The following is a 16,963-nucleotide window of genomic DNA, read 5'->3' on the forward strand; positions in this document are numbered from 1 at the left end:
CTGGTCCCTTCTTCCTCATAGACTGCCTGTCCTTGCCATGATCACTACTCCCTCAACATGTGCATAGAATGCTTTTGGGTACTGGATGTCCCCAGACCTCACCAAGGACAAGAATGTCTCTTGGCTTGTCATTCTGTGTGACTTTTGTGCCCACAGGGATGAATTTTGACCATGCTATGCTGATAACATGTCATCCAGTGTCACGGGACTGTCCATTCAACCCCATCTGAAGTGGGATAAGCCCCACTTCCCACTGGGCTCCTCACCCAGAATATTCTGACCCCTGACGTACCCAGGAGCTGCAGCCCTCTTAGCTGATGTGCAGGTTGCATACTCGCGCCTTGTTTGTGGCTTCAGTTCTAAGACCCAGTTGTTACTACAGCATCTAGTCCCACTTTCTCAGTGTACTACCACAGTTCTTACCACATGGTGCTGGTGTGAACATTTATTTAGCCTCTGTCTCTCCTTTAGATTTTAGAGTCTGAAAAATATCAAATGGATGCTCTTGTCACCACCTCAGGATGTAAGTCAGTTCCTTTCTTACTGTAAATGCTCAAAAATACTGGTTTAAGATATGGGTGGTAGCCGGGCGTGGTGGCGCACGCCTTTAGTCCCAGCACTCGGGAGGCAGAGGCAGGCGGATCGCTGTGAGTTCGAGGCCAGCCTGGTCTACAAAGCGAGTCCAGGACAGCCAAGGCTACACAGAGAAACCCTGTCTCAAAAAGACAAAAAAAAAAAAAAAAAAAAAAAAAAAAAAAAGATATGGGTGGGGTCATTAACTGACTCTTATCTATGAATCTTCTGGTCCTCACTGCTTTTCCTATCCAGCTTGGATTTTATGGTTTAGACTTCTGTACTGTTCTCTCTGCCCTGCCCTTTACAAATCCCAGCCTGTGAAACATGGAGCTATTCACCTTCCTGGACCCATGGCTACAGTACCAGCATACTACTGCCAGACAATGGGAAGATGGGACGAACCGTTCTGCACAAAATAGTTCTCTCTCTACTCTGCTCAATGCCCTGTCTTATTACTCTAGTCATCTCTTCATTTTCCATATAGACCTAAATTCCAGTCACCTCAGCCCGCTGATTGCCCTTTCCTGTCCTCATTTTCAGCAACTACCTTACAACTTTTTATAAGGAGAAAGACAAGCCAGCAGCTAAGTGGCTTCAAACCCTGCCAGCTCATCTCTCCTTCCCCGCCCCCCGCAAGCCCCAGAATTGCATCCTCTCCACGTTTCCGTGAACAGCTCTATAGCAAACTCTCCTAGTCAGCGCCATTAGCACTTTCATAATGTTGGGCTGCCTCACACTCTTTCAAAATGCCTCCTGAAGCCATGAAAGCTTTCATGTGCTGCCCTCCGGTCTTCTTATCCGCATTCACAACTCAGCGATGAGACTGTTTGTTCAAACCCAGCCCCTGACTTCTTATCTGCTCCCATGCCCACTGAAGTCTGGCCTATACTTCTGTATAACCTCCTCCCTGCCTTTGAGGGCCATCTCTGCCTTCTTGAATGCTCAGCACCATTTAATTTGTTTTTCATGAAGTCAGTCCTAAGTAGACCGGGGAAAGAAATGAGCCTCGGGGGAGAGGGTGAGAAGCTATGAGAGTCTCAAGGCTTTCGGCTGCAAGAGCGCCTGCTGCCAGTCTTGAACCAGGGGTTTCTCTATAGTCCAGATAGCTCTCTGACTCTTGAGCACTGGGGTTGGAGGCATGTGCCCCACTTGTGGCTAGTTCCCTCCATGTCCAGTCATTTAATACCGCTAGAGCTAGACGTTAAGTAAGAGCTGTGTATCTTCCTCTTAGCCACAGAGAGAAGACTATTCAGGTTAAGGACTACCATTCCTGGAGGCTACAGGGTTCACAGCGCCAAGCACAGGCTTTTTTATTGAACACGTTTTCTGTTTCATTTCTTTTCCTGGCCCCGAGCTCCGCAGTTAGCTTCGTGAATGTTTGTTTCAGCTTCCCAAATCTTAACAGCAGTGTGGATGAAAACGTCTGACATGAGGCTGGCTGTGCGTCACTTTCTGAGAGGGGTCTCTGTCCTACAGGCCTTAGCCTTAATTCCCCAAGCTTACCCTCTATTTTAAAAATCAAGTTTCCACTAAATCGGGAAGGATTCAGAATAAACCATTCTTTATTTCCCAAGCTGGCTGCATCTCAGAGTAGGTATCTGAACTTTGTCACGCTGCCACAGTCTGTAGACAACTCTCCAGGGAAGGATTTCGACACTCTTAAGAAAGGTAACTCAGGCAGGAGGAGGATGTGGCTGCCAGGTAACACTAAGCAGCTCGTCAGTTGTTGTGTGTGCTCCAGTTGGACGATGGAGATGGTGTATCACCAACAGAGAGTGCAGGGGGCATCTGTCTGAAAACTGCTCCCCTCCTGGCCGCCTTGCCAGTTTCTGCTTATACAATGCAGGCAGCTTGCGGCAGCCATATTGTCCCTATAAGCTCATAACACATGGACAAATGATTAAAAACACATGGAAACAGTTCCGCGGCTAAGCTGCAATTCAGATGGGACAGAAAATCAACTCGCAGAGCTTTCAGCTGACTCAGGGCCAAGTGTAGGACAGAATGCAGGAGGAGTTGCCAAAAGCAAGGAAAGTTGTATGTGTGTGTGTGGGGGGGTGCAAATCGTGGATCAGAAACCTAAAACAATGACGCCTTGTATTGACAGCCCTTCTCCGAGGCTCTCCAAGAGCAGGCACCAGAATCAACTCTTTGAAAATATTAAAACCTTCATTTCATGAAAGGGTTTGGACAGATTTATATTTTCTACCTTCTATAAATAAAAGTTGGCTTTACTATCTTGGCAACACCTATGCAGAAACATAATCTTAAGTATCTGTAATGTAAATATTAAAATATTGCACATAATATTACCTCTAGGTGTGGGAATTAAGTAACAAGATGGCAAGAGACAAAGTGGGGGGGGGGGGAGTGGCCACAATAAAATGGAGAAAAAGAGCAAACCTGGCCAGGGTTTGCTTTACACTCCTGGCCTGAGCCTGGACCCAGGTTGACCATAAACTCAGGCAAGCTAAGAAACTTTTACACAAAGTTCAGCTTAGCTTAATGCAAGACCCTACGAAGGCTGTTGTATCTGGTCACTAAAATGGCCTGGATTCTGCCGTGTAGGAAAGCGATGGGTGAAGGCATTTATTGAGAGGTGGTCCCTGCTGGTCCTTCCTGTTAATGGGCTTCTGCCCTGAGTGCTTCCTCACTCCCATGTAGACGCAAGCACTCTTCTTTCCACACGTAGCCCCGTTTAGGCCACTGACTTGATACACAATCTGTAAGCACATCCTTCTTGGGGCATGCAGCAAGTGTGTGCTTAAACGCTGAAAACCAAAGGAAATTTCAATAATGTGGTTCCAGAAGCCATACTCAGGAAGTAGCTCTCACCCAAGTTCAGCCCATTAGCACAGCAAACGCTCCCTTTCTGTCAGGGCAGACATCACCCCTTCATTTAGTTCTTGTTAGAATGGGATTTGCACATCATAGTTCTTGTCTGAAAGCAAGGCATCCTGGGACTTTCAAAGAGGGCTTTCTTCGTCATCTGGATGTCTCCTAAAAACTTTTCCACATTGAACACCAATGCCTTAACACATGGGAAAGTTATCACTTGTAAGCCAGAACCTTAAAACCCCAGTTCTCACTCCCCACTTCCTCCTACCAGTTGCAGTTAGTCACTGGTGTGATTCTGAGAACAATTATGCAAAGTGAAAAAGAATGGCAAAAATACTAGAGTGCATATGTAGTCCATTTATAGAAAACTCTAGAAGTTATAAGCCAATCTGCAGGGACAGAACGTCAATCAGGTATTGCCTTGAGATGGAGAAAGCGAACGGGAAAGATCAAGAGAGTGCAATGAGACACGAGGAAGCTTTTGAGAGAGGTGGAAATACTATCTTCATTACAAGAAATGACGTAAACATGCTAAATGACACAGGTTAATGTATAGTTTATTATTTGGCAATTACTAACATGTCAATACAGTTTCTAATAAAGAACTGCAGGAGTGGTGGCACATACTTGTAATCCTAGCACTTGACAGGCAGGGACGGGACCATCTTAAAAACCCTCTTACCCATTCAAACCCAACAACAAATACAAATGGATAATACATCTCAACCAAGACATCCCTGAACGAATGAAAGAAAGGACAAGCCAAGAACTGGAAGAAAATATTTTATTATGCAGAGTAAAAATCAAGAAAAAGAATTTTTAATGGGGCAGAGATCTGAACAGGTATTTCACTAAAGAAGATATATAGATGGCAAATACACACTTGAAAATATGACCAAGACCAGAGACTAACATATGAATGTTCATAGAAGTTTTATTTGTAAAAGCTCCAACTATAAACTCATTCTTATGTGTCCACTATTGTATAACAAGTAAACAAGCATGTGGTGTTTTTATGAAAAAAAACAAACAAACAAAAACAAAACAAAGAGAATAAGCTTTTGGCATAACATAGAGCAGAAAATTTCAAACTACCCTCTCAAACCCTTCAGGTACAATGGGACTTCTTCAAGTCATTTCTGCCATTTATTGAGCATAAGCAAGTAGTTTGCGTTTTCAGAGAATGTATCCATTTTGTTTAGATTGCTGAATATATTCTGCTAAACTATTACTGAAAGCCCCCACTAATTGTAAGAATAGCTACAACACACTAAGAAACCCTTACTACTGCTACCGCAGCGGTAACCTGTGTCTTTTCTTCTGAATCAGCGAGGAAGAAAATGATACTTTTTTTCAAACCATCCTTCTGGTTTCACCCAACCACCTTCTAGTCTTCGATATTTTTTCTTGTAGCACTGGGAATGGAAGCCACGGCCACTCACACCCTGGGGAAGCCCTCTACCATGAAGCCTTTGGATTTTGAGCCATCGTTTTATTATATAGCCCAGGTTTGCCTTGTACTTGGAATCTTCCTGCGTCTGCATCTCCCTGTGTACACCACTCCTGACATTTCTTGGTGTTCTACTATGACATTTGTTCATTCCTTACTTCTGCCTCCTCCTCATCTACTTGTGTAGATTAGGTTGGTAACAGAAATTTGACTGCCTCTGCCCCCTGAGTCCTGAGCTGGAAGGCGTGCACCACCACACCTGGCCTACCTCTTCTTATGAAGGTAGAAGTGGGGTTATTGAATGAGATCTATCTACCTTTTAATATAAGATATTACTATTATAAAATGCCTGAGTGGCATCTCACAAATGTTGATATATTTTCATTTTTGTTCAGACCAAAACACTTATAAATTTTGGTTGTTTTTTTTTTTTTTTTACACCCATAACATACACATAAAGAGGTGTACAATGTAGTGAGTAACCACTCAGAGAATCTTCTAGAAGCATCCTTTGCCACTGATTTCTAATTTAGTTCCATTATATCCAGGGGATATATATATATATATTCTGCTGGGCTTGAAAAATACACAGACACTGTGTGTTTATGCCATAAAACTTTGCCTTGGTTAACGTCTCACATGCACTTAAGGATAAACGCTGGTACTTCAGGGTGGTTCCAGAAATCTCAGTTTCATTAAGGTAGCTAGCAGTATCCACACTCTGCAGCCTCCTTGACTTCCTCGCTGCTCATTCCACTAATTTTAAAGAAAGCAGTATTGGCGTGTCTGACTGCGAAGATACCTTTATCCATTTCCCTTCGACCAGCTTTTGCTTTGCACAGTTTAAACTTTGTTACCAAATGCACGTGTGCTTTAGATCACAGGTTCTCTTACTGATCTGTCTGTTAGCATTGTGAACTAATCTCTGCTCTCCTTGGCAATATTCCTTGGTGATATTTTATGCTGCCTGACATTGATATAGCCACTCTGCCTTTAGGCTGGCGAAACTTTTTTGATTCTTCTACTCACCATGGATCCACGTATTTATATTAAACGTGTGTTTCCTATAGGCAGCACGTAGTTGGGTCTTAACATGGTTTTCTGATGCAGCGAGTTGAGCCAGACTACGTTTTGAAGGCAGGAATGCAGGTGGAGAGAGAGAAGGGAGAGGTGGCCCCAAGCAGCAGCCCTTGGAAGCTGCTGCCGGTTACCATGAGGCCGCTAATGGAAGTGTTGCTTGATCTTTGTTCCGTTCTGTCTTAGGATAAACTGAATTTTATTACCTATCAGAGTATAGAGCCTATAAAAACTGTTCAAAATGAACAGTTATGTGTAAGTTACGAGGATAGTATATTCATTTCCTGCACGATCCCACTCTAAAGGCTTGTAAAAATTAATTTCATGAAAATCGTGGTGTTCTGGACATTACAGACATCCAGACACACTCTGCTGTTAGTTATGGCTCTTTGCTATGATTGATGGGGAGGAAAGAGAAGAAGACCAGTAAGGCAGCATTGCCAATTTAAAACTATGTTAAATATAGCGTCGCTTGCCCATGATCCAGTGATACAAACAAGCAAACAAAATCTGCATGAGCATCAGGCATAAAAATGGAAGATGTATCTGAGTAAGTCAGATAAACATGCACCAGACCCAACATCCCATTTCCAGCTTTTGGAAATAAATTTTATGTTAAGATTTTTCATAGCACCTTACAGTTTGAAGTTCATCAACTTAAAGTATTCTCTTTGGGCCTGGGGTTAAAGGTCAGTGGCAGAGTGCTTACCTAATGTGTGCTGGTTTAAATTTCCAGCACCTCAACTATAAAATATTCACTTCAATACTCTTTTAATGTATTCACTGTATTGTGAAATCATCACCACTACCTAATCCCAGAGTATTTCCAACCCCTCAAAAGGAAACTCACCTCTTGCTAGTCAGTTTCAACCCTCAATTCCTCTAGAATGTGCTCTAGAAACCTCTGGTTCACTCTGGGTTTATAGATTTGCCTATTCTGGGCATTTCATATAAACGAGATCATACAAAATATGGTTTACGGTGCGACTTTCATTAATTTTATAACACTATTAAAAATATTGTACTAGACTTTAATAAAGCCACCTGAATATTACTATTGGAAGGGATTCTGCTTACCGTTTGTGTGTGTGTGTGTGTGTGTGTGTGTGTGTGTGTGCGTGTGCGTGTGCGTGTGTGCGCGTGTGCCTGTGTGCATGCAGGCCAGAGTCAGCCTCCAGTGTGGTTGTTCAAGAGCTGTCCGTCGCACTTTGAGACAGTACCTGTCACTGGGATCTTATTCGTTAGACTGGGTTGGCCAGAGACCCGCTAGGGACATCCCAGCCTCCATCTCCCCAGCACTAGGATTACATGCACAAACCATGACACCGGCTTGTTACATGGGTGCTGGTAAAGAACACTGGCCCTCATGCTAGTATAGCTGGCATGTTACTCACTGAATAATATCCCCCATCCCATCCTACTGACCGTCATTTCTAAGATGTCCATCTTGATGCTGCTTTCTTTGCATTTTGACTTAAGAGGCTCTCACTGTTCTCATCTGTAAAATGGGAGTGGCAGGTAAGATGGTAGCAATAGAAACTGCCTCTTGTTTAGGGAGAAAAGTTAGAAAGCAAATTAGCTAGATTTAAAAATCTTCATTACCATCTCCTTTGCAGAGACACAAAGCCTGAAGTCCTGGTACGAGCGATGCTTGGCCCTGATTATAAGCTTAGGAAGAGAGTTCTCACTTCTTAGTCTGTAGGAAAAGCAACAGAAAACCAGAAACCAGCCCGAGCAGCAGTTTACCTGCGTGCGCTTCCCTCCTGGCCCGAAAAGAGGCAATGCATCACCAGGCGCCATTGCAACTTCCTTCCTGATCAAAAGCTCTCCAGGTAAACTGGGCAGTGCTGAAACACACCTTTGATGCCAGCACTCAGGAGGCAGGGGCGAGTAGATCTCTGAGTTCAAGGCCAGCCTGGTCTACAAAGTGAGTTCCAGGACAGCCAGGGCTACGCAGAGAAACCCTGTCTCGACCTGCCCCCTGCCCCCCAACAAAGTTCTTCAGGCTTGAAAATGTGTATACATTTGCATATATGCTCTGTGCTTTTCTTACTCCATTCATTACTGTATCTCTTGATTTTTAAGACAATGCCAGGTATAGACTTGATGCTGTGTATTTGATACCACTGAATAAATACCATATGGATGCATGGAAGTTAATAACTAATAGCTAGCCTAATCAATAAAAAAGGACAGGCATGTTGAGATTTCTTGCCCATCCCTTCTGGCAAGGGGATAGACTCATTAAGACACAGCAGATGGTGGCACATGCCTATAGTCCTGGCACTTGGAGACTGACACAGGAGGATCACTAACTGAAGGCTAACCTCGGCTACATACTGAAAGACTGTCTTAGAAAAGCAAACAAAGTGACACAAATAAAACAGTACCCCTGAGGCCCCATGAAAAAGCTAAAATACGAAAAACGAAAGGCACAGTAGGGCTGGAGAGATGGCTCAGAGGTTCAGAGCACTGAGTGTTCTTCCAGGGGTCCTGAGTTCAATTCCCAGCAACTACATGGTGGCTCACAGTCATCTATAATGTAATCTGATGCCCTCTTCTGGTGTGCAGGTGTACATGCAGGTAAAACACTGTATACATGATAATAAATAAATAAATCTTAGAAAATAAAAATAATTAAAAAAAAGAAAGGCACAGTATCTGAGAATTAAGCATGATTATTTTATTGACTTTGATACCATACAAGATACAGTACATTTAATATGGTACTTCATTACAGAAATTAGTCAGCACCAGTTGATGGTTTAAACCACATAGACCCACAGTGTTCATTAAAATACACGCTTATTTGGGTTATATTAAAAATAACCTGGGGGCTGGAGAGATGGCTCAGCGGTGAAGAGCACTGACTGCTCTTCCAGAGGTCCCAGTTCCCAGCATCTACATGTCAACTCACAACTGTCTGTAACTCCTGCTCCAGGGGATCTGACACCTTCACACAGATATCCATGCAGTGGAAACACTAACATACATAAAATAAAAATTAAAAAAACTAAAGAAAAATAAAATAAACTAGAAGAAATGTTGCTCTGTTTTCACCGCTCTAAGGAAGAGGAGAGGAAGTGGTTTATGCCAGATTGAGATTTATCTTTAGTAAAAAATATACTGTATGTTCTTTAAAGATCAAGCTTCAGAAAATGTCACAACGTTCTATAGCATTGAGCTGCATGTATGTCCTTGCATGTAGGAAGTTCCTGAGTGGGCATTCAAGTTAGAGGAAAGGGGCTGGCGACTCTCAGCCCCACCCATTTTTAATCCACTGTGACAGTCATGTCATGGCCAGAACCCAAGCTCGTCTGAATTTGTATGTTCTTTATAACCTCTTATATCTTATTTCTCAATTTGATAAAGGTCCCATGATCAGGAAAATTTCAAAATAGTCTATTCCTAATTGATATAAAAACCAAACCATTCCCTATATTAAACATTTGCAATTACAGCCATGCCATTTTAACTGCAGAAAAGTATGATAAACTGGCCATGCCTACCAAGTTGACTATGGTTGGCATGGGTCTGTATTTCCAGCTTTAAATGGCGCACACAGCTTTAGAGTGAATTCCTCACTCTCTGACCTGTGGGGCTCGGTCCTTTTTCCTCCTCTCTGCATGCCACCTCTCCATAGTGTAGAAGCCAGCAGATCACAAGGAACTTGGCTGGAGCCAGAGTGGAGGAAGGGTTTGGCCTGTTTTGGTTAGACACTAAAGGACCCTATGTTCCACAGGCCTTTGCATTTGACTGTCTACAGACTGCTCTACACCTCCGAGGTAAGAGCTAACAATTCCCAGTCACATCTGGATTTCAGTTAGAGACAGAATGTCTGAGTCTTGGCCTAACCTCCTTAGGTAAAATTTTCTATGACCCCGAACTTTGATAAACGAGCAGAACTGAAGCAAGCCTGTCATGTTTTATATTCAGAAACTGGAACAACTTTCTTAAGCCATTTTCAGTGTCTCTAACACTTGAGATATTATTATTCTATTTAAAAAGTCTGCCCTAAAGCTCTAGTCTCCTTGAACACCTCATTTAATTCTAAAGTTACACTGGTGCTCGGATGACAAGTTGTATTTGGCACAGCTGTATTTTTTAGTGATTATGAAAAGAAAAACTTTAATAAACATTTTAGAAAGGACATTCTAACTTCCTACCCTTCACCTTGGGTTCTGGAAGGGATTGTTGAGAGAGGCACAGAATGCTTCACTGCTACAAAAACAGTTCACTCAACCGACTTTACAAATTAATAAGGTCCCTTCAGTTGGAGAACCTAGTCGGAGGGATGTCTCTGCAAATATTCCAGACTTGAAGGCTCAAAGTCACATCAACATCCCTTCCCAGACAGTGGGCTGTCAGAGGTTCTGTTTCCAACGTTGGCTTTCTTCGCTCATCAGCACGGTTCATGCAGGGGCTTCCGGGGAAGCAGCGTTTGGCTTCTGCGTTTCAGCCAGTGCTCATGTATACTCTTTATTCCGACTGTCCCTTAAAAATACTTGTCAGCATAGTAAATAGAGATGGAGATATTGCTACTTCAAAGTTCATATGACCTTGGAAGGCAGGGAAAACCCAATATGTAGCTAAGGAATGGCACCGTGCCGTTATCGTATTGGGACATAATATGGGTTCATGCATTGTATGGTTTGATCTCCTTGGTGGAGGCAGACCCTTGCTTTATTGCAATTGCTCCAATAGAGGTGACCCCTGCCTCCACCTCACTAGAACCCTCCTCCTGAAAGGCCTCTCCATTCAAAAGAGAGGCCCCTTGTCTACCCACAGCCCCTGATTTTAAGTTTCACATTTAAAGGACCTAAGGATACAAACCACCTCTTGGCAGCGCTCAGTCTTAGCTTAGCGCATCTGCATGGCTAGCTTCCCTTGGACTCTGTGCTTAGGAGCACACACCTCCCCCCACCCCAGCAACACTGATCTTTCTGGGTGAACTCGTTTGAGGTCAAGGGGCAAAGATATGGAGGGTCCATGAAAATTTACACGGCTTGAGAGTTGGCATAGGAAACTGTATGAATCTTCTGGGAGAAGCAAATATTATAGCCTGTAATACCGCAGGCATTTACTTAGAAAAATACCAGGATGCAGAAGTTGTATCTCATCTTGAACGGGCACATCCATACATCCATATTTCTGGGCCTGATGATCTAGCCTCCGTGTTAACTTGGGAGACTCACAAAGACATGTCCAGCCAGCCGCAACAATGTGTTTCTACTGAGCAATACACATAGGTCTTGTAAATAGACAGGTGAGAAATCTGAGGTTCCACTCAGAGCTTCCTTGAGCACACAAAATTGTGCGCCTTGCCTTTATTACAGTTCTTTAGTTGCCATTGTCCTCTCTTTTGGACCAAAACGCAGTTTTTTCCAGGCTTTGGGTGCTGAGGGGACCCTTTCCTCCAGTTGGTGAAAGCAACAGGCTCACCTCCAGCCCACTCCCAGCGGCCAGTTCGTACTTGGTTCTTCAAGCCTAATGTAAACCAAGAGGATATGCCAAATATTTTTATTATGTTTAAATGTAGGTACCATGGCTAGCCTATTCCTTTTTTTTTTTTTCTGCCCCTCCTTTCAATGCTGCTATTAAATTTCTTCCTTCTCACATGCTAGATAAGTATTCTACCCCTGGGCTAGATCTCCCACTCTACTGTGGTGTTTTTCACTTTCTGAGTATGGTCTCACTAAGTTCCCCAGTTACTGTTGAATGCGTCATCCATCTACCTCAGCCCTCCAAATAGTTGTAGTTACAGCTGTGTACCACCAGGCCTGCCTTGGCCTATGCTGCTAAGTAGAGATAAAGCGAACGTGAGTTCCAGTTCTAGAACCAAGACAAAGATTTGGAGATACAACAAGACACGATTAGGAGTGTAAGACTTTGGGGCCCAACAGATTCCACCCTCTGTGGGTACGGTACTCACCTTTTCTACGCTGTAACTGTATGCCCTAAGAATGGGCATAAAGCCTATATATGAGATTAAAGGTAAAAACTCTTACCCTAGACAAAGAACGCTGAGAGTGGGAGAAACCATCTTTCATAGGGAAGAGCTCCCTGGTTGGTTACCTAATACCAGCTGGGCAAACCTGAACTCATATATATACAAGTAACAGTATTTGGACTGAGCAGGTTGTGCTTGTATACTCAATAATATATACACACACACATACAAACAAACACACACACACATATGTATATATATATATATATAATTTAAAGAAATAGAGGTCATGAATTTGAGAATGAACAAATAGGCAAGTGTTACACAGTGGTTCTCAGCCTTCCTAATGCTGCAACCCTGTAATACCATTCTTCATGTTGTGGTGACTTGCAACTATAAAATGATTTCATTGCTCTTTCATAGCTGTAGTTTTGCTACTGTTATGAATCATAACGTGAACATCTGTTTTCTGATGGTCTTAGTTGACCCCTATGAAAGGGTTGTTCAACCACCCCCCCCCAAGGGTTCGCAACCCACAGGTTGAAAACTGCTGTTAGAGGGAAGAAAGGAATGGGGGGAAATTACATAATTGTATTTTAATTTGATACTTAAAAAAGCCATTTAAGCATATACTTAATGGCACCTATTATTATATTTGAATTTTTTGTGTGTATAGGTATTTTTATTTTATGTGTATAGGTATTTTGTCTACATGTAGGTCTGTGCATCATGTATGTGCAGTGCCAGAAGAGGCCAGAAGAAGGCATGAGACACTCTGGAATGAGTTACAGATGGTTGTGAGCTGCCACATGGGTGTTGGGAACCAAATCCAGGTCTTCTGTTAGGGTAACTGGTGTGCTTAACCTGCTAGGTCATCCCTGCAGCTGGTGTGCTTAATCTGCTGGGTCATCCCTGCAGCTGGTGTGCTTAACCTGCTGAGTCATCCCTGCAGCTGGTGTGCTTAACTTGCTGAGTCATCCCTGCAGCTGGTGTGCTTAATCTGCTGAGTCATCCCTGCAGCTGGTGTGCTTAACTTGCTGAGTCATCCCTGCAGCTGGTGTGCTTAACCTGCTGAGTCATCCCTGCAGCTGGTGTGCTTAACCTGCTGAGTCATCCCTGCAGCTGGTGTGCTTAACCTGCTGAGTCATCCCTGCAGCTGGTGTGCTTAACCTGCTGAGTCATCCCTGCAGCCCCAGCAGCTATTATGATCATCCCTGTCAACTACCCACAAAGCTCCTATCACAGGGAAAGAGACACTTTGTCACCCACTCCTCCTCCTCCCTGTTCTTTAAAAGCCTTCATTTTCATATTCAGAAGTAGCTGAAAAGACACATCATTTCTAGTCTGGAGTCTAAGATGTTTCAGTCTGCTACAATTCCAATAAAAATCAGCTTTCTTCTCATTGCCGTGTTACTCCCACTGGCAGTCTCTGAAAATTAGACTCTAATGTTGTACGTATCAGTAACATTTGCTTAAAAAAGCATTTCCCATATTTCTCATAATAGAAAATTTTTAAAAATCACGAGAAAGGAACTCTCTATAATGGTAGCCTAGTCTAACATCTTACCACTCAGATTTGACCATGACAATAGTTCTAGCTACCAGCATGCTGTCTTCCTCCACTGAAATTTCAGGCAGGAGCACCTTATCTGGCACGGGGTTACTCTCCTGGGCCAGATAGCATGTGCCTTTGTGAATACAAAGCTTTAGAATTATGCATGTGCAGAAAAGTTATGCTTCAGACTAACTCAGCACTCTTCGGCCATGTCTGGATTTAATGGCCCAATGAAGCTTACAGAAAAAAATGAGAACCCAAGACTGGCTTTGTAACTGTTACCCCAAACATGATGCCTCTTGCAGGCAGGAGTAGGGACATTGACTCAGATGTGCCCTGAGAATCCTGTCTCTAAAGTAACCTGCAAAGATTTGTTATAACTGTCAAAATTAGAGAAAATACTAGAAATTTGAAAAATCAAGGAACAAAATTCAAAGTACCTATATTGTTGATTAGAGGTAAATCATTTCCAACTTTAGCATATAACTCTATTTATAGAACACATATCTTTTTTTATTCTAAATTATTCCATGGTTCATATAGCTATGAACTAACTGCTATTTTCACTTAGCACCTGGTCACAAATACAATGTACTATATGTCATCTATAATAACAATATATAATTGTCTAACCAATTAATTCACAATAAGACATTTTGTGGCAGCTTTATGAGATAAAGTAAGAACAATAAGTGTTGATTTCACCTTCACATAGGCATGTTGTAATCTAATTTGCTCTACAGTTATTTTCACATTTTTTATCTTAGGAATGCCATTGCATTGAATTTTTATGTCAGTCTGACCATATCCCTAATTATGTCTTTGAAACAGATGTCCAAGAATGAAGGCACTCTGCCAAAAAAAAAAAAAAAACCCAAAAAGTCTAAAGTGGTCTTTTTCCCCCCTGGCTGGTAAGGATTGAAGCCAGGGTCTCACCCCTGCTCAGAATATGCTGTCTCTGAGCCATACTCCAGGCCTCAAGATGGCTTTAGCTGATGACCGTCTAACTAGTGCGTGTTACCGTAAGTTACAGTCACTTGGCCGATGGGAGGGAGCATCAGTTCCTTTGCTGTTTGTGTGCTTGCTCTCTGCTCAGCAGATACTTGCCTATCCAGAAGGGCTTTCTTCCACTGGTTGCCCATAGCCACTGCATGTGTCTCCTGGAGAGTACGGTCACAAGGTTTCCCTGGTACCTGCACATACACACAGGAAAATAAGAGGATCGGCAACAGGGAGTTGACATTACTGCTCATATGATGTGCATAACAGAAATAAAGAGAAAATTAGTAAATATGTAGAAAAAGCTTTTCAAGGTTTTTAACAGTAGCTTTGATGGGCTCTTGGGAAGAGGATGGGCAACAGCAGGGAAAGTGCCATGATGATGATGATGAGATATAAATATAAAGATATATATATATATATATATATATATATATATATATATATATATATATATTGTATTTACATCACAGTTCGGTGTAATTAGAAGATCTTTTCTTAATTAACAACTGTCTGCTTATAAAGATTAATTAGAGGCCAGGAGTGGTGATGCACACCTTTAATCCCAGCACTCGGAAGGCAGAGACAGGTGGATCACTGTGAGTTCGAGGCCAGTCTGGTCTACAAAGCCAAGGCTAACACAGAGAGACCCTGTCTCCACCTGCCCCAAATTAATTAGATTAATTACTTAATATCAAAATATTATGAAGACTATCATCCTCTTTCTCCCTCCTTCTTGGAGACAGAGTCTCATGTAACTCAGGCCAGTTCCAAACTCCACACATAGCTTGAACTTCTCCTACAGAAATTTTTTTTTAAGCTGGTATGAATTTGACAGTCACCCATTTAATTCGATCAGTAAGTTACTTCAATTTTCTTCCCAGAAAAATGACTTAAAGTCCAGGTTTTGGGCTGGGTATGTTTACTCAAATAACCCCATCCACTTTACAGACTCTTCCTGTCAGCACACACAGCTTCCCCTCAAAATAGAATTCTCTATGAATTACACTGAGGCGCACTGAATTATCCCTATAAGCAGCATCCTATTGTTCGACTTCTCCATCAGAGCTTATTTAAAGCTCTTTAAAAACGCTGTGATAAGAACAAGTAGGCTATTTTCTTCTTGAAAAGAAAAGAAAGGGGTTCAAAGAAGAAAGCATCCATAACATATGCCTCTATCATCACAGCACACTGTGCTTTGTAGATGTGCAGTTATCTCACTTAAGAAAACAAAGTAAGAACTTGAAATGGTAAGCACTCGTGAGATTGCCCAGTGGGTAATGCCATGCCTGACAGCTTCCAGCTTGGGACCCACGTCATAGAAGGAGGGAGGCAGCTCTCTTCTAAGGTGTCCTCTGACTTCCATATGTGTACCATGGCACTCATGTACCACCAGCCCCATAAGTGAAGGAAGAAGAAATGCAGTTTTAACAATATTAAGTCAAATGACAAGAAAACAAAGTCGCAATGATTGCCTTGCCTGATCAGAATTTGTTGACACGAAGACAAGTTGAAAATGAAATAGCAACACGTGGAGACTTACACAACTGCTAAACTGAACTTTATTCACTTTTGCCTGTGTCTTTCCAAAATTCACATCTGTTTCTCTTACCTATTATATATAGTAGGTGTAATTTGTTTCTGAATAATTTTTCCTGTCACTAGCACAGGGTTTTGCTCTCTGTAATTCAACAGTGCCTCACAGGCCTTCCGAGATCTGTAAGACTGCTAGAGAGCTTCAAGCTGCTGCATTCAGGATTTAGGACTTGGTTTTGAACCCATTAGTTACTGCTGGCTTGCGTCTGACAGTCACAGCAGCTACAATGAGACACCTCCTCATATCCAGTGTGAGCATCCTGTGTACTCTGGGATTGGGACAGACAGTATTTGACTTGTGTTAAATGGGCCTGGGGTGGCCCATCACTGTGGAGTGCTACACTTAGAATGGGAAAGGCAGGGTCCATTTCCTGCCTAGCCCCTCTGTCTCTTCTCTGGTAATTTTCTTACTGATCACCAGGATGGATATAGGAGATTTATTCCCAGATACTTAGCATCTTCCTGTTTGAAAAATGTTAAAAATTATCTTTAAAACCTTTACAGGTTTACAAAATACCTTTTAGCTGCTTAAATATAGTTCTAGTTTTCAATTTAACTCTCCAAAAAGCAAGAAGTACTCTGCCTTCCTTGTACCAAAAAACCAGGCAGAAAAATAGCTGTGCCTCACCTAGGCAAAATATTAAAGCAGTAATTCATAAAACAAATGTTTCGGCATGTGAATGGTGGTTTTAAGTAAAAAAAAAATTCTTGTTCATTTGGCTCAATACTTATAAAATATGGTAGATGCTATCTGTATAGACATGTATGTTTATAGATATAAAATTGAAATATAATAGGTACACCATCTACAAGTGAAAACCCTTTGAAAACTCTGACATGTGAAGGCTTTCAACGTTCAGTATTAGAAACAGAAGCTTTCCTTTTTCTGGCTACAAAAAATAAACATCTACTTCTTCAAAAG

At 42.2% G+C, this 16,963-nt stretch overlaps 1 protein-coding gene across 6 annotated transcripts in view; it reads right to left on the reverse strand.

The window, feature by feature from the left end:
- Positions 1 to 8,603: 8,603 nt before the first annotated feature.
- The window catches only part of FREM1 (FRAS1 related extracellular matrix 1), a 144,800-nt gene continuing 136,440 nt past the window's right edge, over positions 8,604 to 16,963 (reverse strand). For all 6 annotated transcript variants that reach the window (XM_084777577.1, XM_084777575.1, XM_084777574.1 and 3 more), the window contains 2 exons: positions 14,554 to 14,639; positions 8,604 to 11,428 (listed from right to left, as the gene is read on the reverse strand). In XM_084777577.1, the coding sequence (XP_084633703.1) occupies positions 11,229 to 11,428; positions 14,554 to 14,639 (286 nt within the window). In that variant the 3' untranslated portion in view covers positions 8,604 to 11,228. The remainder of the gene's footprint in view (positions 11,429 to 14,553; positions 14,640 to 16,963) is intronic.

Source organism: Acomys minous (genome assembly GCF_964271855.1).
Source record: "Acomys minous genome assembly, chromosome: 1".
In the NCBI taxonomy this organism is placed as follows: Eukaryota; Metazoa; Chordata; class Mammalia; order Rodentia; family Muridae; genus Acomys; species Acomys minous.